At 45.7% G+C, this 24,224-nt stretch overlaps 2 protein-coding genes across 7 annotated transcripts in view; both read right to left on the bottom strand.

Moving 5' to 3' along the window:
* Positions 1-3,849: 3,849 nt before the first annotated feature.
* SLC35E3 (solute carrier family 35 member E3) lies at positions 3,850-15,563 on the bottom strand. The gene is made up of 5 exons (XM_025183887.2): positions 15,020-15,563; positions 14,220-14,330; positions 12,159-12,317; positions 8,101-8,183; positions 3,850-7,613 (listed from the first exon to the last, which is right to left on the bottom strand). The coding sequence occupies exons 1-5, from the start codon at positions 15,407-15,409 to the stop codon at positions 7,427-7,429; spliced, it is 930 nt and encodes a 309-aa protein (XP_025039672.2). The 5' UTR covers positions 15,410-15,563; the 3' UTR covers positions 3,850-7,426.
* Positions 15,564-21,367: 5,804 nt separating this feature from the next.
* Positions 21,368-24,224, bottom strand: part of NUP107 (nucleoporin 107) — a 52,311-nt gene continuing 49,454 nt past the window's right edge. For all 6 annotated transcript variants that reach the window (XM_075931457.1, XM_075931463.1, XM_006121584.4 and 3 more), the window contains 3 exons: positions 23,730-23,843; positions 22,458-22,625; positions 21,368-21,704 (listed from right to left, as the gene is read on the bottom strand). In XM_075931457.1, the coding sequence (XP_075787572.1) occupies positions 21,597-21,704; positions 22,458-22,625; positions 23,730-23,843 (390 nt within the window). In that variant the 3' untranslated portion in view covers positions 21,368-21,596. The remainder of the gene's footprint in view (positions 21,705-22,457; positions 22,626-23,729; positions 23,844-24,224) is intronic.

Genomic DNA, 24,224 nt, shown 5'->3' with positions numbered 1-24,224 from the left:
TTTGCATCCCTTTTCCGGAATTTGGGGCCAGTGTAGACGTAGCCCAGGAGTGAACCAGTGGAACAGACTCCAGGAATAGCACAGTGGGAAGCAGGCCAGCAGCAAAGGGTGGGAGACTCATGACTGTCATTTTTATGTGGAACTCGGAGTGGGTGGGCCTGGATTCCTCTACCAATGGGGCTCCTTAAGTGTGCAACTGGGCCTGTCATGGAGCTGTTACACCCATTGCCCATTGAGGGCAGGGGGAGAGATGTGTTACAGCCCCACTGTTGAGTCTCTAGGGTGCGGCTCTGTGGCCTTGGTCAGCAGCCCAGCTCTTAGTAGCAGAGCAGTAAGTCCAAAGTCAGTAACGCAGCTCTTAACTATCAGGACAATGCAGCCTAGTGGCCAGAGTCAGTAGCATGGTGGGGTCCAGAGTAGTATCAGGACATGGGGTCCCAGGCCCGCCCTCTCCTCTAGTTCGCAGCCCAGAGCCCTGGTGGTAGTGGAGTTGCCTGCCTCCAGCTTGGCAAGGATCCCACTGAAACACGCTGAGCCCATTTATGGTTCTACAACTGCTTCTCCACAAATTTTCCCTGGGTCACTTTGTACCCTATTCTTTACAATTTTCTGTCTCTTGGTGTTCGTCTAGACTACATTGCTCTTTCGAAAGGGATGTAAATGAGTCTGATCGAAAGTGCAAATGGAGCACGGATTTAAATATCCCACGCTTCATTTGCATATTCGCGTCAGATAGCTGTTTCAAAAAAGGGAATTTCGAAAGTGAAATCGCAATCTAGATGTAGTTCTTTCAAAAAAAAATCTCCTTTTTCAAAAGAACCCATGCTCCTGAAAAAATGGGGAATACGGGTTCTTTCAAAAATAGGGTTTTTTCCCCGAAAGAACCGCATCTAGACTGTGGTTTCACTTTTGAAATACCCTTTTTTGAAACAGCAATCTGACGTGAATATGCAAATGAAGCGTGGGATATTTAAATCCACCCTTCATTTGCACTTCGATTGGGCTCATTTACATCCCTCTTTCGAAAGAGCAATGTAGTCTAGACACATCCTTGGTCTCCACAGTCTCTCCCTTCTTGGCAGTCTCAAGCCTGTCTGTCAGGGTCCATCTCCATCTCACTGGCCTCTGGGTCTTGGCATGCAGGCCATCCTAAGTCAGGAGCACATCTCCTTCCCCACCAACAGTCAGTCCAGACTGAGCTGCTCTGCTGCCTTTTACATACTGTCTCCAGCTGCAGCATGGCCAGCAAAGACAAGGATTAACCACTTCTGTACCAGGGCTGAAGCACCCTGTCAAAGGGCCACATGCAAGGAGGCCAGGGTTCTCATGCCCTCAGGCTAGGGTAACTCATCTCCTGAAACATTAGACTTTGTAGCGCTCTGAAAGGGAAAAGGACTACCAATCTAGCTGGAGGGCTGAGGTTATAACTGGAGGGACAATAAGTCATCTCAACAGCTAGGCTTGCTTGGTTTTGTCACAAAGGGACGCCAGAGATTGAAGCTGACCAATTAACACAAAAAGGAAACCATGTATATTAGAAAAAAATCTAATTCCCTGGTTTTCTGTTAATGAAAACTAAGATGACTTAGAATCTTAAATGCAGGCAATTAGTAGGAATAAAATATTAAAACCCAGCTACTTTCCAAATGAACCAGTATTTGGCAGAAAGATCATTAATCTGTAAGAAATGCTTTCAGAATGTGCGTCAAAGATGTTTAGTATTATTGTTCTCCCCTCAGGATTGCAGTTCGGCTACACATTTTACTGTCAGCACAAAGAACTTTCATCATAAATGTTTGTGTGCATGTACGCACGGTCTCTTCTTCTAATGAGGAAACATGCCAGTTCCACAAAATCTCAATGGTTAAATTGTAGAAAAAAGAACAAAGACCTGTATTTTCTGGGAATTTTTCTGTATCTGCCTTTCCCACTCCTGTAATTAGTTTGCAGGCTAATCCTGTTTACTTTAGTTCTGTGAGTATCCCAGGGACCTCAAAGGAGATTGTATGCGGGTAACGGGACTGGATCCTAATAGTGCAATTTTACTTGGTTTGATTTGAATATAGTAGTGTTTCACAATGTCCAGCCCTTACATAGCAGTTTTCTAGGGATGTCAATGTGTAGTCACATACACGATACGCCTGGGCTTACTGGTTGATCTTGTTCACTACACACACTGCATCAGAGGCAGCGGGGGCGGGGAGAGCAGGAGCTGGTGCCTGCAAGAAGCTGGTTTTAAGCAGGCTCCCCACAAGCACCGGATCCTCCTGCTCTCACATCCTGTGCTGCTGCCTTTGACAGAGGCAGCAGCGCAGAGAGTGAGGGAAGCAGACTGGAGCTGATACCTGCAGGAAGCTGGCTTTCAAGCAGGCTTCTCTCATGTGCTGGCTCAGCAGACTCACCTGCCTCTACATTGCTGCCTCCTACAGAGGCGGGGAGGGGAGGGAGTAGCTGGTGCTGGGGGGGGAGCCAGCTTAAAAGCTAGTTCTTCCCAAGCACCAGCTCCCCCTGCACGCTGCTGTCTTATGACAGGCAGCAGCACTGGGGAGGGGAGGGAAGGGGAGGCTGCTGCAAAGCAGCCTCTGTCCATGGTGGCCAGGGCTCACCGCAAACAGTAGCTGCTGCCACCCCACACTACTGTCTCTGTATCAGAGGCAGCACCATGGAGCAGCAGGCAGCCGGTTTGCGCGGGGAGCTGGTTTTTGAACTGGCTCCCCTGGCAAACCGGTTTCCACTTGGCACCCCACACTACTGCCTCTGATACACTAAGATTTCACGCGGTTACATGACCATTCAATTACACAATATCTAACACCCCTACATTTTTCACCAGTCAATTTTAAAGCATTGCACAAATTCTCTATCTGTATTGTTCTCTCCATTGTACAGATAGAGAAGCTAAGGCATTTTTCTCCTGTACCTCATCCGAGGTCATAATCATTATTGGTTTAATGAAATGAGGCCCCACATTCCATACAACAGCCGTTCTTTGTTTGGAATCAATACAAGAATTTTTAAATGCTGTGGCCAGTCAATTCCAAAATGTCAGGAATGCCGTATCTAGACATCAGTGGATAGAACTCTTCTGGTTTGGGCCTTCCGGCATATCACATCTGCCACATCAACTCTGCCCACCTTCCCACTCCAGTTCAAAAGATGGAGACCGGGAATTATTTATCTCCTACAAAGAAATAATGGAAGGGTGACAGGGAGGATGAGGGACATGATATCCCTGGAATGGGGGACGACAAAGCAGGACAATGGAATGTTAGAAGAGGGACGAGAGCACAGAGCATCTAACACAGGGAAAGAAAGTAGGCAACAATGATATGAGGCCGGGGACATGGAGAGCGGAGCCCTGACATATATTGGAGAATGAAGGACCTTTATGTGAGAAAAGAGGAATGGAGGGAGAAGAGGTTAATGGGGTTGCAGAAATCCCTTTATGTAAGGGTGGGGTAGCAACAAGTCCCTGTGTGAATAGGAGGTTGGGAAAGTAGTACAAAGGAAGTCTGGGAGTGGAGGAATGGATCCAAGGATCCTCTGGAATGCAGCAAGATTACTCTTCAGAAACAACAAAGTGTGTGACCCTCTAGCATGTATATTAAGTTTATAAAATCATAAATGGTGCTGGTCTTAGATTGCTTTGGACCTTTTATTAAAAATGCAGCCAATTAAAAAAATCCAGATATACCTCTTCTCAAAAATCTAACAGTACCGAGGGGTACAGTACAGGTCACATAACTAAATTCTGTTTTCCTCTCCAACTATGTATCAAGCAATCTACTTAGCTCATGATTTACACATCGTCCCTGTTTAATATTTTGAAATGTATGACAAAGACAAGAGAGAAGTTCAAGAATTATTTTATTCATCAGTCATACTAGGTAAAACCCAAAGTAGAACTGCTAAATATGAAAAAAATCCAGTCACTTCCTGTCATCAATAGGACACATACATTTTCCAGCCACAGACTATATTTATAGTGTAGCCTTTTCAGTTGTCAATGCTTTTGAATTACTTTCTTAATTTTGTTTTTTGCCATTTTGAAGATCAGCTGCTATGGTGAAAATCATTTGCACCATCATACAATGTTCTTGTGGTGTATTTACATTTTAGAACAGCTTGTGCACAGCACAAATCAATGCAAACTGTTTTCTCAGTACATTCACTGAAGAATATGCACCTAAAGACTGCACTGTTCTGCACATATTTGTCTTTAAATTCTAATACATTATAGATATATAAAAATTTATATAAATTTCCCTTACACCTGTATAATGCCTTTACTGATGGTAAAGATGTAAACCAGGGGTGGCCAACCCGCGGCTTCTGAGCCGCATGCGGCTCTTCAAAGGAAAAATTGCGGCTCCCACACCCGCGGCTATTCCACGTTTCCCTGCTCTGACCTTTTTTCCTTGTCTGATCACAGCGCTGTGGGGCAGCGAGATCTGATGCTGCGGCTGATGGAAGCCTGCGTGGGCCACATGCGGCCCTTAAAAGGGCAGCGGTTTTTTTTTTTTTTGTTTGATTGGTTTTTTTGCTCAACAACTTCTTTTCCTCAGCTCTTTGTGCTGTATCCACCACTATTTTGGCTCTTTGTAACGGGTTGGCCACCCCGATGTAAGCTGTTTATAACACTGAAACAATAGAGTAATTATTTGAAAATCGAACTCCAATATCTGAATTTACAAGCCTGAAAACAGACCAAACTGTAAAAATTACTTGATTGAGATTGCTTCTTACACATTATCATAGCTTAAAGATTTCTGATCATTTAAATTGTAAAGAAGCTTAGATAATCTATCCAATCATTTACAGCTGTGGGTGGCTGTAAAACCCAAACACATTTCAGTTCATATGATTTTCCTCTTTAAAGCTACTATACATAAATGAAAACAAAACAAAATCCCAGTGAAGGAGTGCAAATAAATTCTAATCACTTGCCAATCTGACAAACGTGTTTCTGCCACTAGGGATGTTAAATATCAGTTAATTGAATAGTCGATTAACCTCCTGAATTCTTATTGGTTAGTTGACTATTGTATAGTCCCAAAGGGTGGGGCTGGCAGCCAGTACACTCCGGCTCCTGAGGAGCTCCCTGCTACCTTGTGCTGCTGTCTCTCTCTGAGGCAGCAGCACGGGGTGCCAGGCGGGAGCTGGTCTGTGATAAGGATGTTAAATGGCGAATAACTGACTAATCGAATAGTCAATGTGTTTTGCATCGATTAGTCGATAGGGCGCCTTCGCAGTGTAGCAACAGCCCTGTACCTGTTGCTACACTTCAAAGGCGAAAGTGCCCCATGGATCCCAGCGTCAGCTGGAGACTCTGGCTGACCCTGAGCTCTCTGCAGGGTTTCAAAGCGGCAACATTGCACAGAATCCAGGATCAGCTGGGGACTCCCCTGCTGACCTTGAGCTGCATGCAGTGTTTCAAAGCCGGGGTCCCCAGCTGATCCTGAGCTCCATGCGGAGCTGCCACTTCAAAATGCCACTAGTGGCCTGAGGACACCCCAGCTGGCCCCAGGCTGCAGACAGCATTCAAAGTGACAGCACCGCGTGGAGCCTGGGTTTGGCTCCAGGCTCCACTCGGCACTGTTGCTTTGAAGTACCCCTTCTTCCTCCCCCTTCCCCACTGCCTCTTTCTGATAGAGGCCAAGGGGAGAAGGAGCGACTAGTCCTTCACATCCCACAAGGAGAGACAGTTTTAAAACTAGCCCCCCACACAGACTGGCTGCCTGCCACCCCACACTGCAGTCTCTTATTCAGAGGCAGCAGCACGGGGTGGCAACAGCAACTGTCCGGGGTGGGAGGTCTGAGCTCCCAGACTCAGTGCAAGCCAGGACTGAGGCGGGCTGCCTGCCCATCCACCCAGCTCCTAATACACTTTAAATGCAGAGCTGCATCAGGGTAGGTCCCATACGCAGAGCAAACTGGGACTGAGCCAGGCTGTTGGACAGCCTCCTTAAAAATGTACTGGCAAAGGGGGAATGCATGTATTCTACAGTATTAACCTACAAGCTTTACTTATTGGTTAATCCAGGGGTTCTCAAACTTTGTGATACTGCAACTCCCCTCTAAGTTGCTCGCGACCTACCTCTAAGTTGCTCGTGACCCCCCGGGAGGGGGTGTCAGGACCCCCAGTTTGAGAAACATGGGGTTAATCAATTACTTGATCATACTATTACATCCTTATCTACCACATTTTCTGAAAGCAAGGAAACTGACAATTTTCCATTTTCTACAGTATGGCCCTCAAAACTTCCTTTCTAAATAGCCAAAAAACTATGCACAGTGCTGGCCCAAGGTAATCTTCAAAGCACTCAAAATTTACAGAGGAACCTCTGCTCGTCCAAAGATCTGCTGCAGATTTCCCTGAAGAGATTTGTCTTTCTATTATGGATAGCATGACAGTTTAAATTTCCTAGCAATCCATTGGCCTTTCCCTATGCAAACAGTAACAACGAAACCTGCAAACATAGGATGTACCTTGCCCTTTCAGGGATATACAGCATGAGGGGCACAAAAAGGAAAGGCTCAAACAGGAGGGTCACCTCCCACATCAGTAGGAGGCAATAAAAAAATCGGTGGCCTACAAGGGTTAGTCCCTGATGGGCTGCTGCTGCTGCTATGTTTACCTCTACCTCTACAGGTACAGGGCAATCATAGCTCTCATTGGCCACAGATACCTAAACAGGTGGGTGCTTTTGTGTCTTACTTGCAAAACCGTTTTCCTTTGTCAATTAAAAGCAAACTACGTAGGTTTACAAAGCCCACAATGGTTCAGAAGTTCTTGTGAAAGTCCATTTTTGACACTGGAAAATCATGAAGCAGAAACAGAACGTTTAGTGACTTACTGAATATCTTGGTAGAACTAGAGATGAACTTGAGCTGCTAAATTCAGAGCAGGTTTCAAGTGTTCCCAAAGTTTGGGGCATTTGGTTTTTATAACTAGACAAATTTGTTGCCTGAGTCTCCACTTCATTAATAATTTTATCTGATCCCTTCAGCAGAAAGTTATTTAGGCAGTTTCGCCCCACACACAGGCAGCAGATACAGAGGCAGCAGCACAGGTGGGGGATGGAAGGGGACATAGGAAACAGGCGGCTCCTGAGGAGCCATCTCCCTGGTGTATAAATGTGTAAATGCTGAAGATTTCAGCGACTGCACATTTACCTAAATACATTCATTTGAACATTCCTAACACAGGCTACTTAATTTTTTAAAAATGTTACTACGTAAATATAGGATGGAGTAAGATGGCAAATATGTCTTATGTAATGATTAATTTTATTTCAGCATGGTGATTAGGTGGCAGTACTAATACAGATTTTATGTCAGCTATTTTACCCAGTCTGCAATCAGTGCATATTTAATATTTGTTTTCCTTCTCTCTGATGCTGTATTATCTCCAGAATATCTTGATTTATGGACGTTGCACCAGTTTACTCTTACTTGCTTCCTGCTCACTAAGTTTGAAATGGGTATAAGCTAAAATGCCTAACAAAGTACATAGAATCCCAAAGACTTGATTAAGTGTCAGTGGATCTTTAAACAACAGGTACCCTCCCAAAAGAGTGATGCAGAACTTGAAGTGTCCAAACATATTATACCTACATATCTCTGTTAAGGAGCATAACAAAACGTAAAATATAAAAAACAAATAGTTAATCTCTTAAGTGTTCATATCTCTAACTCCAAAACGAGCTACAGTTTTTCACAATTTCTATTCACATAACTTGTGCAATTAAAATTAACGACTTGAATTTATGGAACACCTTTTGTGGAATATGGTTTAAAATAAACTGACACTTGCTATACAAGCAAATCACTTCACACTTTTTCTATAGTCACAAAATAGTGTGTAAATGTTTTAGTATTGTTCTAATAGACATAAAGTATAAAATTAAACAGAACATCTGTACAAAATGTAAGAAAGAACAATGAGAGACTGAATTGTGCTTTTTCAGTTTTAAGATTTACAGTAAAGCAGGTGAATTACCAGCCTATTTCTCCAGCTTTTTTCATTGTGAAATATACCTGACTGAATATTGCCATTCATCTGAAAACAAGGAGACTGGCCAATAATAAAAAGGATACGTGACAGGTGATGTGTTTCCAATAATCCAGTAAATGGATAAGTTTACCATAAAGGCTATTATACCAGACAGCAGCACCATTAGCTGTAGATTAATGGACACAGTCAGTAATCTAATATATTTCTACCACCTCTAGTTACATCCCCAAATTGTCAAATGCAAATCAGTAAAATATCAAACAAGAGATGAGAGAAAACTAAGAACAACAACAAAAAATGCAAATGTGAGTTCTAATTTTACACAGATACTGGTGATTTAAGTATTTCAGAACATGCAAAAGGTAAATTTTGCTACAAAATTTCACCTTCACTTGCTGTGTCTAAGATAATGGCCCCAGAAATTAAACTGCTCACTCACAAAAAAGGGTGTTCCACAAACCTAATTAAAAGATCATAGCTTTTAGATGCAAAACTCCATGAAGATTATGGAAGGAATTATTTATTAAATATCTGCCCCATTTGTTCTAATTGTTCATTATTCCAGTCACTGATTTCAGTACCAATAGTAGAGAGAGAACTTGCATCAGTCACTGGCTGGCATATCTCTAACTAGGTAACAGGTACTTTCTAAATTAAAGGTACCTCCAAGCCTTACATGATGGTATTTAATCAATGAGATATATTTGAGCCCTTGTCCTCTTAGGGACATCACGAAGATGAAGAAGGAGACTAAGTCCTCCCAGTAACTGATGCCTGCACTCCTCCCCACGGAAGTGAAGTCAGAAAGAGGTGAGAGCATTTGTATCTTTTCCCCAGTGGAAGAGGACTGCTGGATCTAGGGGCATTTAAATATTTTTACTTTAAAAAGCTAGGACAAGCTTCTGGATTTCATAAGAGCTCTGGGTAGGTGTAGGAACAAAAAGGTTCATTTCTTTTGTTTATTAGGATCTTTTTCATATCAATTTATTTTTAGCTTTTTTGCAATGTGCTTTAAAAATAAACTGACACTTGTTATACAAAGCAAATCACTTCACACTTATTGCAAAAAGAAAAACAGTCCAACTCTAGAGGAATGGTTCACAAAATATGGTAGAATCGTGTGTTAATATTCCCATGACAATTATGTACCCAGCAAAATACACAGAATGCAAATAGACACTTAGATATTTGGTCAGCATTTACTTTATAATCAAAACACATTTGCCTGAAAATAACCAGCACAACTGTCTTTCACTGAATAAAATCACTGGAAACGACATGTCTCAGAGAGGTAGCTGTATTAATCTGAATCTGCAAAAACAGCAAGGAGTCCTGTGCACCTTAAAGATTTAGATTTATTGGGGCATAAGCTTTTGCCCCAAAAAATGTGTTAGTCTTTAAGGTGCCACAGAACACCTTGTTTTCGGAAATGACATGTACAGAAAAACTCCAGTTGTCCAGCATCCAGTGGTCCGGCACTCCTGATAATCCGGCACCACCTGGAACCTGGAAGTGCTCCAGGCAGCCAGACAATTGGAGCTGCTCTGCCCAGGGCTTCTCCGAGTCAGCCACATCAGTTTCAGCAGCTGCTGACTTGGGGACCCCCGGGGCAGAGCAGCTGGGGTGCTACCGGGTTGGTCCCGCAGTGCCGCCGCTCAGCGCTTCAGGACCAACCTGGCAGCACTCCAGCTGCTCTGCCCCGGGGTTCCCCAAGTCAGTCGCTGGACAGTTTCAGCAGTGGCTGACTTGGGGACGCCTGGGGCAGAGCAGCTGGGGTGCTGCCGGGTTGGTTCCGCAGTGCCGCCACCGCCCCCTCCCCCTCTCCCCATCTACCCCCAGACCCCCATGCCCCTGCCGTTCCAATAGTCCGGCATATTTGATAATCCGGCACCCCCTGGGTCCTAAAGATGCGGGATTATCGGAAGTTTACTGTACTGGATGTTGTAATGATGCTCACTATAAAAGTAACACCCTGTAAAAGAGGGAAGTGATGACTACATTGCTTTGTCATGTCTCTAAACAAAAGTTCACTGTTGTACTGATTTTTGTTTCTCTAATATTTACACGGCAACTAAAAGCTTCCTAAACAGTTGAATAAGTTGCTTATTACTGAACTTTAGAGGGAGCCACTGTCTACTTTTTCCCTGTTACTAAAAAGGGAACAAGAAACAAGAAGAGGAGAAAATTCTTAGGCCACGTCTCACTACAGAGACTGCAGTGACATAATCTGATAGCACAGACACAGGATCTTTTGATATTCCGCCTTCCTTACAACTAGGTCGAGGGAAGAAGTCTCTCCCAGTCTAGCTATATTTATGCTGATCTTAGGATGGTGTAGCTAAGTGTTTTTCAAACTCGGGTCGCGGGGCTGCCACAGTAAGATGCTGGCAGGCCCATGCTCCTTTGATTACTTAATGTGTCTGTAGCCATGGAGCCTCGCAGCTCCCATTGGCTGCAGTTTGCTCTTTCAGGCCACTAACGGGAGCTGAAAGGCTCCATGGCTACTGACGCATTAAGTAAACAAAGCATTGTGGGACCACCCCCAGCTATCTTGGTGGTCCCATGACCCAGGTTTGAAAAAAGCTGGTGTAGCTACAGGACTCAGGAGATTTTCACACCCCTGCATGCTATTGCTACAGTAAAACTCCATTAGTCCGGCATCCAATGCTCCAGGACTCCTGATGGTCCGGCACCATCAGGAACCCGGAAGTGCTGGGGCAGCCGGACAGGCTTCCCCCATACAGCTGCTGCTGAAACTGACCAGCAGCTGAATCGGGGAAGCCGGGAGCAGAGCAGCTGGGGTGCTGCCGGGTTGGTCTCGTAGCCCTGCCCCTCGGAGCTGCGGGACCAACCCGGCACACCCCAGCTGCTCTTGGGGACGCCTGGGGCAGAGCAGCTGGAGTGCTGCCGGGTTGGTCCCGCAGCGCCAAAGGACGGTGCTGCAGGACCAACCCGGCAGGACCCCACCTGCTCTGCCCCGGGCTTCCTGGAATCAGCTGCTGATCTCTTTCAGCAGCAGCTGACTTGGGGACCCTTGGGGCAGAGCAGCTGGGGCGCTGCCGGATTGGTCCCGCAGTGCCGAGGGGCGGCGCTACGGGACCAACCCCGCAGCACCCCAGCTGCTTTGCCCCAGGCGTTGGGATTCAGCTGCTGCTGAAACTGACCAGCAGCGTCAGTTTCACCAGCAGGCTGAATCCGGACTCCTGGGGCAAAGCACCTGGGGTGCTGCCGGGTTGGTCTCGTAGCGCCGCCCCTCAGCACTGCGGGACTAACCCGGCAGCTCCCCAGCTGCTCTGCCCCAGGGGTCCCCAAGTCAGCCGCTGCTGAAACAGATCAGCAGCTGATTCCAGGAAGCCCCGGGCAGAGCAGCTCTGCCCCGGGCTTCCTGGAATCAGCCTCTGATCTGTTTCAGCAGCAGCTGAATCGGGGACCCCTGGGGCAGAGCAGCTGGGGTCCTGCCGGGTTGGTCCCGCAGCGCCGTCCTTTGGCGCTGCGGGACCAACCCGGCAGCACTCCAGCTGCTCTGCCCCAGGCGTCCCCAAGAGCAGCTGGGGTGCTGCCGGGTTGGTCCCGCAGCCCCGAGGGGCAGCGCTACGGGACCAACCGGGCAGTACCCCAGCTACTCTGTCCCAGGCGTCCCCAAGAGCAGCTGGAGTGCTGCTGGGTTGGTGCCATAGCGCCGCCCCTCGGCGCTGCGGGACCAACCCGGCAGCACCCCAGCTGCTCTATTGCAGGCATCCCCGATTCAGCTGCTGCTGAAACTCACCAGCAGCAGCTGAATCAGGGACGCCTGGGGCAGAGCCGGACTATCGTAAGGGGGGGGCTATGAGGTGTCTGGGGTGGCATCCCCTCCCACCCACTCCAGACCCCATATAGCCCCCCCTTCTGATAGTCCGGCATATCTGATAATCTGGCACCTCCTGGGTTCTAAAGGTGTCAGATTATCGGAAGTTTACTGTATCTTGACCTAAATGTAGACCAGACATTACTTCGCTCTCAAACAATAAAGGGAAATGGGGAGGGATTCTCTTTTCCTCACAGCCTCCATCGCATTCACTGTCAATGACTGTATTTGAAGCTGATATATTAAGTAAAAAGGTCATTGGTGTTAAATTAAAAAAAATAAAATATACAATCTTACCACAGCAGAAAATGTCCAGGGTCCAAATATCCCCCCTTCTCCAAATACCGGCTCAAAGAAGGGAACGATACACAACAACATGGCAGAGGACATTGGTGCCTGATAGTACAGCAACTGCATAGAGTTTACTTGCAACTCATGCTGCTTGGCTCCTACCCACTAAAACCAAGAGATAAAGTTGTTAAACATGAGGAAAAGTAAATCCTCATCTCAAAGCAATTTGGTTACTAATAAGGATCTCATATAGCCAGCACTACATAATAAAATAGAATGACTGTTCTATTTTCCACTTCCATTTACTGAAAACCAAATATTTTAATCACGTGTGTTAGTCTTCCCCCCGTTTGGAGTAGACAGTGGTAAGCCACTGGCTGCAGATATACGAGGAAGGAATAGAATTTGCTGAAAGAGCTTTTTCATGACAAGGTCTGGTAGTTAATACTTGAATCTTTCTCCCTTAATCTTCTTTCTATTCTTTGTCTTCTCCCATATTCTAAATCTGCCACTCGAGTAAGGACAGATAAATAGATGGGTTTGAAAGGAGCCAGTTTTTTCTCTCTCACACCAGTTCTGGATCTAGTCTAGGGATCAGTACCTTCCCGGAATAAGAGCAAGCAATTATTACAGAAAAAACTTCTCTCATCACCTTCCTACTACTATCGGGTGCCCGAGTACAATTATTAAAGTCATAGCTGGATGCATCAAGTTACTTGCATGCAGTTTCCACAAATTGTGTGAAAGCATGCAACATTTGAACAGCATATTTTAGGCAACTCTTTACACCAGCCTTCAATCCTTCCAAATTACTTTGCCTCATGCAGAAGTCTGATTTGTCTTTGGGTACCCTAAGTTTCACCTCACAAATCAGGCATAAATATACCAAACTGTCACAGCACTCTTACTAAAAAACTGATTACTTTTGCATTTCTAACAGTTACAAAATAAATCAAATTGAATATAATTATTATACTGTATACACAGGAATGTAAGTACATAGAACAGTGTAAAGTTATTATCTGTATGAAATTTTAGTTTGTACCAACCTTACCACAGTTACTTTCTCTATGCACCCATCTGAGTTCACATTATGATACATATGCTAAGCATGAATATTTTTAGAATTCCAGGTTTTTCCTTCCTTGCATACTAAACTTGATTTTGATATTGATTATAACTGAAATTTTGAGTATGTATAATTTAATTGTTGTTTTCTTAGCATCTATGATTAGTAACATGATTATAAACAAAAAGTTCTTTAGACAAATTATTTTCAAAGCACTGATATTTTACTGCATTTAATTATAATAAAGCCACCATTTAAAAAAGAGCATTTACTGTCAGTAAATTTATGACACACAACTTACTAGAGTGAAATAACCTCTATTTTATATTAAAATATAACTATGATTATGCTTAATTCTATGCAAGGGCTTTTTAAGAAAGTAACTTTGCCTATTTCTCATAGAATACTAGAACTGGAAGGGACCTCAAGAGGCCATCAAGTCCAGTCCCTTGCCTTCACGGCAGGACCAAACACCATCTGTAATATCATCCCTGATAGATATCTGTTCTCCTCCTTTTTCATAGATTTTTAAGGCCAAAAAAAAGCCCACCATTGTAATCTAGTGTGACAGTCAACAGAACCTCACCTAGTGTTTTCTACCATAAGCCCAAAACTTCAGTTTGAGCTGTAGTTTATCTTTTTAGAAAGATACCAGTTTTGATTTAAAAAGACTTCACGAGACAGAGAATGAACCGTGTTCCTAAGCACATTGTGCCAACTGTTATTACCCTCATTGTTACAAATGTACACATTAAAAATCAAGTCTGAATTAGTCGAGCTATAGCTTCCAACTACTATTACCTTTTTATGCTTTTTTTGGCTAAAGAGCTGTGAACTACCAGAAATTTCTTCCCTCCTACTATAGACCATGACTAACCTAAGACATACCAATCCCAGACCACCCAGTCTGCCTCCATTTTTTTCTGAAATTTGAAACAAAGTATCAAAACATTATATTTGTTATGAAATATGCATGTAGAGAAGAGTAAGTTACTAACCACTTGATAAAGGGATGTAACTAGAACACCAAGGGTAGCAAACACCATTCCAGGGAAGTTAAACTTCACATCATAATAGGAATTTAGGAATACACCTAAAGTTATGGGAATCTGTAAGGAAAGAAAATATTGGTTATTACATTTGCTGCACATGGAACTCAGTGGATCAACACTTGTTCTCCTCCAATGTTGTGGAAAGATCTGCAGGCACAGCCTCATCCTTTTAGCTGGAGTCACTCAAGCTCTGTAACCAGATTGTAAAGTATATTTCGTAAGACCTTCACCAGCACTAGATAATAAGATAGAAGCCCGATATAACACTGCTACAATCTCATGTTGATATGAAAAAAAAATCAAACACAAGGCCCTGACACTGATCCACAAGATTCCATCGAGGCCCCTAGTGCTCAGAGATGAGGTGGCAGCATTTGGCGATAGTGCCTTTTTGCTTATTCCTGGCTCGTTGAGACGTTTCGCCACAGTCCACGCGAGCCCGGCTACACCACGCACCAACACACAGCAGCAGGCCAAAGGGCATTAACCCCGTGAGGGCAGCAGTCCGCCCTGTTGTCTAAGGAGCCAGAGAAGCATGGAAATCCTGGTGACTCAGCTGACAGATTTACTCATCAGTGAGCTCTAAAGGGAAGGAGGCGACGTTGCTGGAAAGGGGGAAATAACCCTTTGGAAAGGGGTAAGAGGGAGAGGGGACAGGAAGCTGCCTCCCCTGCTGGGGGGAGGGGGCGCCCCGATCCGCCCCGCAGCGGCCAAGGCAGACAGGCCGGAGGGGGACCCCGGCTCACCAGGGTGAGCTTGATGCGCAGCGGGAAGCTCTTGCCGTAGAAGAGGCTCTGGATGGCCACGATGGCCGGCGTGGTCATGGCCTTGGCCAGCTGGTAGGTGCCGATGGTGTTGCTCTGCAGGGACAGGTTGGTGAACACCACGAAGCCGCAGAAGCTGAGCGCCAGGGGCAGCACCTGGCGGGGCCGCAGGCGCTTGGGGGCGAAGACGCGCAGCGCCTGGCACAGGCCGAGGCCGAGCCAGGTGGCGGCGAAGTGCACCAGCGTGAGGCTCAGGTTGGGGAAGCCGAGCCGCACGTAGAGCCACTTGTTCAGGAACACGATGCAGATGGAGGCGCCCAGGTTCACCAGCAGCCCGGCCGCCAGCCAGCCCGGCCCCGGCCCCGGCCCCATGGCGCCCGCCAGCCCGGCCGCCGCCCCCGGCTCCTCCGCGCGCAGCGGGGCCGGCCGCCCGGCCAGCGAGTAGGGCGCAGGCAGCAGCCCGCCCGCAGCCAGCGCTCCCGGGCGGGCAGCGGCCGCCGCCTTCCCCCGCCCACCGCCGCGCCACACGGGAGGCGGAGCCCGGGGGGGGGGGGGGAGACTGCCTGGCGAAGACCGCCCCCCACCACAGGCCGCTGCGGGCGCGCAACCTGCTCCCCCTGGCGGGAGCCAGCCCGCGGAGACACGGGGCTGCGTTGGCCTAGGCTGGGATCGCCGCGAACTGGCCTGTGGGGGATTTTCCCGCCGCTGGGAATGAGGTTTCTGAACCTCCGAGGAGTGAGAGTCCCCAGCAGCCTCCCAGCGGCGCTTTGGCCCGGATTAGTCAGTCACCGTTAATAACACTCTCGGGGTAGGAGGAGGCTTGGCCGGTTTAGGAACAGGACCACACCACAGTGTTGCCTGCAACCACAGGGGCCTGTACTCCATGACCCAAAGGGAGGGTCCCTTCTAGCCCTGGCACCAGATGAAAAAAATTTAACCTACAGCAGAATCCCTCCTAACCCCCGTCTGCAATTATTGTAACAGCCAGAAGGGGCCCAGAGTAATAACAGCCCTGCAGAGAAGGGATCTTAGCCCACTAGCCCAGATATCAGGTGTCCAATCAGTTCGGAAGCACTAGCCCCCATAATGGCTTCTGCTACAATGAACTAGACACACTCAACCGGCCAAGTAGCTACATGTGGGTAGGAGCTAGTGTGTTGGACACAATCGCCCTATAGCAAAATCATTTCCTGGTGGGGAAACAGAGGAACAAAATCTTCCCCAGGGACAGGAGGCAGCTGCATCTGTCTCAACAGCCCAGTGATGGAGAGCTGAGGCAGGGTTTCATTTCCCTAAACATTGTATAATCTCACTGACAGAGACAAGTTTTTAGTTTCCTTGTCTATAGAAGACAGTTCTTTTGTCCATTAAAGTACTGTTTCTAAAGAGGCCAAATAAGCAACAGAACCATCCAATACATTGCCAATGTGGAAAACAACTTCAAACATTCTCAAAATTAATACTTAACAGTCCTTCCTTTGAGACTTGATTACTGCTGCTGAGAAAAATGATTAGTCACCTCTCATAACTGCTGTTCTTTCAGATGTTATTCATGTCCATTCCCACACATGCAGTGGGCAGGCCCCTGGGCAAAGTATGCATGTGTAGGAAACATGCTCCATGCCCCTGGAAGGGGTGGGACTAGGCAGCCTGCAGTGCTGCCTGGAGCATGGCATTCCAGTAGTGATTTAAAGCATCCAGGCTGCTGCTGCTGCTGGGAGCTCTGTATCCTGGGGCAGTTGTGATCCCCTTTCCTCCCCCCCTCTCAGGGGGCCTGTGCTCATGCATTGCACCCGGAAGATTTCCCCCCCTCGCAGTATCCCTCACGATAGGGCCCTGCTGACTCACCACCTCTCAGTTTCTTCTTGCCAGCTACTCCAACAGAGTGGTAGGTGGGTGGTACTGGAATAGACAAACATCTTGAAGAACAATTGTTAGAAGGTAAATAACCATTTTTTCTGCTCCAAATGCTTGTTCAGGTCATTTCCAAACAGGTGATTCCCAAGCCTAACTTTCAGGATCAAAGTACAGATATATCCATTGACTGCAGCACTGCTATACCACAGGCTGCATCACCTCTGGCCTGCTGGGTAATTACATAATGCACAGCAAAACTGTGTATGCAGGACCATGTCACTGCTCTGCTTATTTCCTGAGTAGGATGCTGCTAAAGAAGCCTACACTGGGGTGGTGTGTGCTGTGAGGAGAGAGGCAGGCACATCCATCAGGTTGTTAGCACTCTTGGATGCAGTCAGAGGCAACATGGAAGGCCCCAAAGAGGGTCACATACCCCCATAAATGCTGTGAGAGGGAGGGTCAAGGGGCGAGCAACTGGCAGGCAGAGCCATCCTGTCCTATGAATGGTTTGTCCAACTGCCCCAGACCCCATGCCGTGGAGGGCCCTGTAGGGCCTAGATTAGTGGGGGCCTGGCCCTGGCAAGATGGGATAAAATCCAGGATATAAAATCCAAGTCAGTTACATTTTAGGTTTGCTTTAGCCTACCTTGAGCAGCCCTCTGCCCTGTGTGCTCCCGTCCTCAACCCCACACTGAGGCCGTCTCTATGGCTCAGAGCCTAGCTGCTGCTGGCTTCCAGCCCCTGCCAAAGCAGCTCCCTGCCTCATTCGTTTCCATCTGAATGAATCTATCTTTGACTTTCTAGCTGTTGGGTTATGTTCTATACCATTCTTTTGGATTGCAGAGTCTAACAACTATTTGCTCCCCATGGAGATACTTCAGGCCTACACTCTGTTCCTTTAAGGCATACGTTCTAATCCTTTAACCCTTGTCATAGCTCTTCCCTGAACCCTCTCCAATGTATCAATGTTCCTCCTAAATTGTGGGCACCTGAACTGAAGCAGTATTCCAGCAGTGAATGCATTGTAAATAGAAAGCTAAAGGAAATCACTTGCTCACAAGTCCCCTTTAAGCATCCAAGGATTACATTAGCCGTTTTAGTTATACAAGTTGTACCTCTAAAAATCAGGACTCCCACATCTGGCAGTGGGGCTGGGGCCAGCCTGACAGCCCAGAAGTGGGGATGGTTAGGGCTGGCAGCAAGGAGAGGCGGCGGACTGGGGGTCTGTTAGCGGGGATCTTCCCTCTTTCAGAACCAGTCAGGTCCTGAAGGTGCTGGATCAGAGAGGTCCAACTTGTAGTATCACTCACAGCTCACATTCAGCTGATTATCTACATCAACCCACAATATTTTTTCAGTCACTGTTTCCCAACATAGAATTCACAATCCAGCTGACCTGCATTCTCTGCTACTAGATATATTCATTTAGCCCTATTAAAATGCATATTATTTGTCTGCACCCAGTTTACCAAGCAGTACAGATTACTCTGAACCACTGACTTCATTATTTACTACTCTCTGCTGTATATCATGTGCAAACTTTCATTGAGTATTTCGTATTTTCTTCCAGCTCATCGATTAAAAAAACCCATTAAATAGCATAGGGCCAAGGACCAATCCCTGAAAGACCCAACTGGAAATACATCTGTTTGATGAAAACTCCCCATTTACAATTACATTACAGTTTTTAATCTGTTTAAATGGTGCCACATTAATGTTATTGTTCTACGTTTTTCTAAATGAAACTCTCATGTGGTACCAAGTCAAATGCCTTATACAAATATAAGTATACTACATCAGTGGTATTACTTTTATCAACCAAACATGTAATCTCTTTGAAGAAAGATATCAAGTTAGTTGGCAGGATCTGTTCTCCATAAACTCATCTGAATATGCATTAATTACATTACTCTTCTTTAATCCTTTCTTGAATCCTCTATTTTCCACTCGATTATCTCGCCCAGAATTGACATCAGGCTGACATGCCTATTATTACCTGGGTCATCCCATTTTCCCTATATTAAAAATGGCAGATCATTAGCTTTCTTCTAGTCTTTGGGAACTTCCCCAGTGCCAACACTTGGGCTACGTCTACACTGGCCCCTTTTCCGAAAGGGGCATGCTAATTTTACAGGTCGTAATAGGGAAATCAGCGGGGGATTTAAATATCCCCGCAGCATTTAAATAAAAATGTCCGCCGCTTTTTTCCAGCTTTTAGAAAAGCCGGAAAAGAGCATCTACACTGGCCCCGATCCTCCGGAAAAAAGCCCTTTTCTGGAGATCTCTTATTCCTACTTCAAAGGGCTTTTTTCCGGAGGATCGGGGCCAGTGTAGACGCTCTTTTCCGGCTTTTCTAAAAGCCGGAAAAAAGCGGCGGACATTTTTATTTAAATGCCGCGCGGGATATTTAAATCCCCCGCGGATTTCCCTATTACGACCTGTAAAATTAGCATGCCCCTTTCGGAAAAGGGGCTAGTGTAGACGTAGCCTTAGGGTGCATCTACACAGCAACTGTTATTTTGAAATACAATAAGCCTTCTGTTTTGAATGTAACATCTGTAAACCTCATTACATGAGGAACACCACCTATTCTGAAATAGCAGTAGTATGGAAGCTCCACTACTGCTATTTCAAAATAGCGCCTCCCTGGGGCCATTCAGACAAATTACTCCCCAGTGCCTCCTGGGGCTCTAAATCGAGGTAGCACATCCACATTAGGAAAGCCAGCGTTGGACTAATTTTGAGGCCTCCCTGTAGTGTAGCTATGTTACTTCGAAATAAGCTCTTTTGGAGTATTTCTTCTGGAATAGCTTATTTCAAAATAAGTGTGCAGTGTAGACATACCCTTACTGAAAAATCAACATGAATAGTCTGCAGGCTCCTCAACCAACTCCTTTTAAAACTCTTCGAGGTAATTTATCTGGACCTGCTGATTTAATAATGTTTAACTTGACAGTTTAATATTCTCCAGAGACTAGTGGAACAGAAAGTTATGACCATATGATGAGCTATCTTATCCCCAAATGCAGAACAGAAATATTTATTGAATACTTCTGCCCATTCTACATCATTACTGATAATTCTACCTTTTCTGTCTAATAATGGACAAGTACCATTAGTTGAGATACAGGCAGTCCCCGGGTTACGTACAAGATAGGGACTGTAGGTTTGTTCTTAAGTTGAATCTGTATGTAAGTCGGAACTGGCATCCAGATTCAGCCGCTGCTGAAACTGATGTTTCAACAGCAGCTGAATCTGGACACCAGTTCCGACTTACATACAGATTCAACTTAAGAACCCCAGGCGTCCCCAAGTCAGCTGCTGCTGAAACTGATCAGCAGCTGATTCCAGGAAGCCCGGGGCAGAGCAACTCTGCCTCGGGCTTCCTGTAGTCAGCCGCTGGTCAGTTTCAGCAGCAGCTGACTTGGGGATGCCTGGGGCAGAGCAGCTCGGGTGCTGCTGGGTTAGTCCAGTAGCGTGGCCGCTCCTCGGCGCTACTGGACCAACCCAGCAGCACCCCAGCTGCTCTGCCCCAGGCGTCCTGATTCAGCCGCTGCTGAAACTGATCAGCAGCGGCTGAATCAGGACTCCTGGGGCAGAGCAGCTGGGGTGCTGCCGGGTTGATCCAGTAGCACCAAGGAGCGGTGCTGCGGGACCAACCGGCAGCGCCCCACCTGCTCTACCACAGGCCCGGGCTTTGCTCCATGTCTCCCTGGTGTGCTTGGGGGGGGGGGGGGGAAGAGGCGGCTCTAGCTGCGTCCCCCCCCAGCAGACCAGGGAGACACGGAGCAAAGCGGCAGAGGACCCGGGCCGGACCGCAGCGCTTCCAGATCAGCGCCGCAGGTCCGGCCCGGGTCCTCCGCTGCTTTGCTCCCTGTCTCCCTGGTCTGCTGGCTCCCCCAGCAGACCAGGGAGACGGGGAGCAGCTTTTCTCACCTCAGAGGAGGCGGGCGGCGGGACCAGGCGTCCCGCCGCTCCAGTCCTCCGGGGCGAGAAAATCCCCGTTCGTAACTGCGGATCCGACGTAAGTCAGATCCGCGTAACTCGGGGACTGCCTGTACTTTTTGTTTCTAAGGAGTTTTTTAAATACCTTGCTGTCCTTAGTTCTGCTGGACATAGATTTCTCCTTGTGCTCCTTTGCTTCTCTATCGATTTTCTACAATTCCTGGCTTTTGATTTATATCCATTACCATCAATTTCTTCATTATTCCATTTGTTTTATACATGTACTATGTTTATAGCTGGGGTTTCACGTCCTTTCTAAACTACGTCAGTTTTATAACCAGCATGGCCTTTTTCCTCAATGGAGGGATTGTGGCTTCTGAACATTAATCTGCTGGTGGTGGACTGTTCCAGTCTGCAAGTGGCTCTTGTGGAATTTGCCTGATTAAGCAAGTGCAGGAGTCTGTTCACATACCTGGGACAGGATTGGGGCCCTAATGTACATTTTTAGGCTGGAATCAACAAACAGGCTTTCTACTTGCAAAATAATTTTATTGGAAAAAACATTAAGGAAAGACTGTATATCAGTTTACATCAAGTGTTTAGTCAGCATTTTTAAATACAAATATTAAATCTGAGTTTAATTCTACAAAAAGATATTACAAACCAACATTTATGTACTTTTCAAACAGAACAGGATTTATGACTTCTCTTTCATAATGCCATTCAAAAGTTCCTATCAATACCTAGAATGGTGGAGCTACGATTGAATTTCATAACCCAGAGGATCAAGACCCTGGTCCAAAAGCATTAGAGAAGACTCCCTCAGCTTCAGTAAGAGCTTTCTGAGTTCTTCTTTAGAAAACACCTGAAAGTGAAAGATATATACAAGAAATCATGTCCTCTTTACAGATGAGACAGATTTGCAAATAAACAGTGGTTTAGTACGCTACTCGACACTTGATCTACAAATAGGTTAGAATAAAGAACTCCATGATCTGGAGTTAGATTGAAAGAGACTGACAGCACACAACCAACCAACCAACCTCAAAACCCACCCACTAACCTAGAACAGCTTGATGTTCTCATTAGAAAAATAGGCAATACTAACACAGGCTTCAAAGTTAATACCACTTGTGCTGGAGAGAAATTTATTTTCCGAGTCGTAAGGACTCAAAACAAAGAAAATATAGTTTTAAAAGCTCTGGTAGACTGTATCAGCAAGATCTGTAGTACCAGCAATGAAATGTAATGACAGGGCAATCAATCAATCAATCAATCAATCAATAAATACCAAAACCACAATGAAACCATTCAGAAGAAAGAAATATTCATATATAGAATTTCTTAGTGTGATTTGCCTGGCCTTTATCAATTTTGAAAGGAAACATACCAAAAAACTGAAGTTAAATACTAATCTCAAATCAGCATAAAAGTATAACGGTCAGGAAATCCTTTGCTGCTGCAACTAACAGGATTAAACAGGCGACCCAGTGTTTGCTTTTCTAACTAACTTCTTGACTTCATTTACAAACACTGTAATTTTAAACTTAATTGTTCATTTCTTTTATTGATTTGCATTTTTAATCTAATGATTTTGAAGTCTAGCTCAGTCACTCACCACGTAGAGTTTGTGTCGCTCTGAAGCAACCACATCAGCTAGTCTCAGGCACTCCTGGTACTGTCTGGTGCTGTGTAAAACTGTATGAAGGAGAAAGCAAATCATAGGTAGGCACAGTTTTCGCAGCAAGATCATCTGATGTGTTCGTTCAGGGTCATCTTCAGCATCCTTATAATAGAAAAGCATGTATTAGTTGCAAGAATATTCCTTTACTAGGTTTTATTATATTGTCCACAAAATAACAGTACTTCAGCTCAATTCTAAGGGTACGTCTAGACTACATGCCTCTGTCGCCAGAGGCATGTAGATTAGGCTACCAGACATAGGGAAATGAAGCGGCGATTTAAATAATCGCCGCTTCATTTAAATTTACATGGCTGCCGCGCTGAGCCGACAAACAGCTGATCAGCTGTTTGTCGGCTCAGCGCGATAGTTTGGACGCGTGGGTGTCGACATCAAAGGTATTTGTCGACCACCCAGATAAACCTCATCCCAGGAGGTTTATCTGGGTGGTCGACAAATACCTTTGATGTCGACACCCACGCGTCCAGACTATCACGCTGAGCCGACAAACAGCTGATCAGCTGTTTGTCGGCTCAGCGCGGCAGCCATGTAAATTTAAATGAAGCGGCGATTATTTAAATCGCTGCTTCATTTCCCTATGTCTGGTAGCCTAATCTACATGACTCTGGCGACAGAGGCATGTAGTCTAGACGTACCCTAACAGTCAGAGGGAAAAGATCATGCAGCTAAATAGACTGGAAGCAGCTGTAACATTTACGAGTTTTGAAGAAAACGAAAAGGAAATTAGTTTTAATAATCAGGGTATTCCCCCCCCCCCCCCATGTGTGGTCAGATTGTGGACTAAAGCAGTTGGCAACCATTTTGCCTGTGTCCAGTTACAGCAGTTCACATTTTCCAACCATACTAAATGCACTGTGTAAACGTTTCAGGCAGATTTGTCCTGCAAATTCATATTCTGATCTCAAGCCAAGCAGAAGTCAGACACTAGTCTTACATGGTTTTTTATATCTTCTCATCTGGCACTAAACTATACTAGAGTCCTATCTCTGACAGATCACCGCTGGTTTGATTGGGTACGGCAATTCTCATATAATCTCACCCATGGGAAAAATCCATTCATGGTGACAGTCAAATCACCAGAGTGAACTGTAACGGATCATCAAAGAAAAGTAGAACTAGGAACTCCCCTATTGTTGGGTAGAAACAGCTTTTTGGAGGCCTATTCCAGGGTACAAAAGTGCATTTTACCTCTCTGACATCAACCATCCATCCTCCATCAACAAATAGCAAGACATTGTACATTTTCTCTTTCACATCAGCTGTTACAGCATCCAAGAGACCTTTCCAAATACCATAATCCATCTAAAGGAGAAAAACAGAGTAAACAGAATGTATAAGTCCTATTTTAACAGAACTGATATTTTAAAATCTAATTCTAAATAAAAAAATAATCTTAAATTTTAGTTGCTGGCTGAAATGCCAGCTATTAACAGATATTGTCATACACACTTATTTACCTACATAGAGTTAAACAGATAGTTTCAAAGCAGATGTAGCCATTAAAGGAAGATGATAATACAGGTTGGACATCTCTGGTTCATCACCTTTGGGACCTGACCAGTTCTAAACAAGGGAATTTGCCAGACCAAGGAAGATCAGGGTTCTCCCTTCCTTCCAAGCCACTGGCCCATAGCAGCTGTGCTCCTGGTTTTGGTGACCAGGCTTCACACCCAGCCTCCAAGG

The sequence above is a fragment of the Pelodiscus sinensis genome, chromosome 1 (genome assembly GCF_049634645.1).
Source record: "Pelodiscus sinensis isolate JC-2024 chromosome 1, ASM4963464v1, whole genome shotgun sequence".
Lineage (NCBI taxonomy): Eukaryota > Metazoa > Chordata > Testudines > Trionychidae > Pelodiscus > Pelodiscus sinensis.
The sequence above is the reverse complement of the archived record's forward strand: the minus strand, read 5'-3'. Positions and strand labels throughout refer to the sequence as shown.

Coding starts and splice junctions, on each gene's coding strand:
- SLC35E3 (XM_025183887.2), bottom strand. CDS start 15,409: ATGGGGCCGGGGCCGGGGCCGGGCTGGCTGGCGGCCGGGCTGCTGGTG. Junction 12,318..14,219: donor TTACATCCCTTTATCAAGTG/GTTAGTAACTTA, acceptor TCTTGGTTTTAG/TGGGTAGGAGCCAAGCAGCA. Junction 7,614..8,100: donor GGAAACACATCACCTGTCAC/GTATCCTTTTTA, acceptor AGAGATATGTAG/GTATAATATGTTTGGACACT.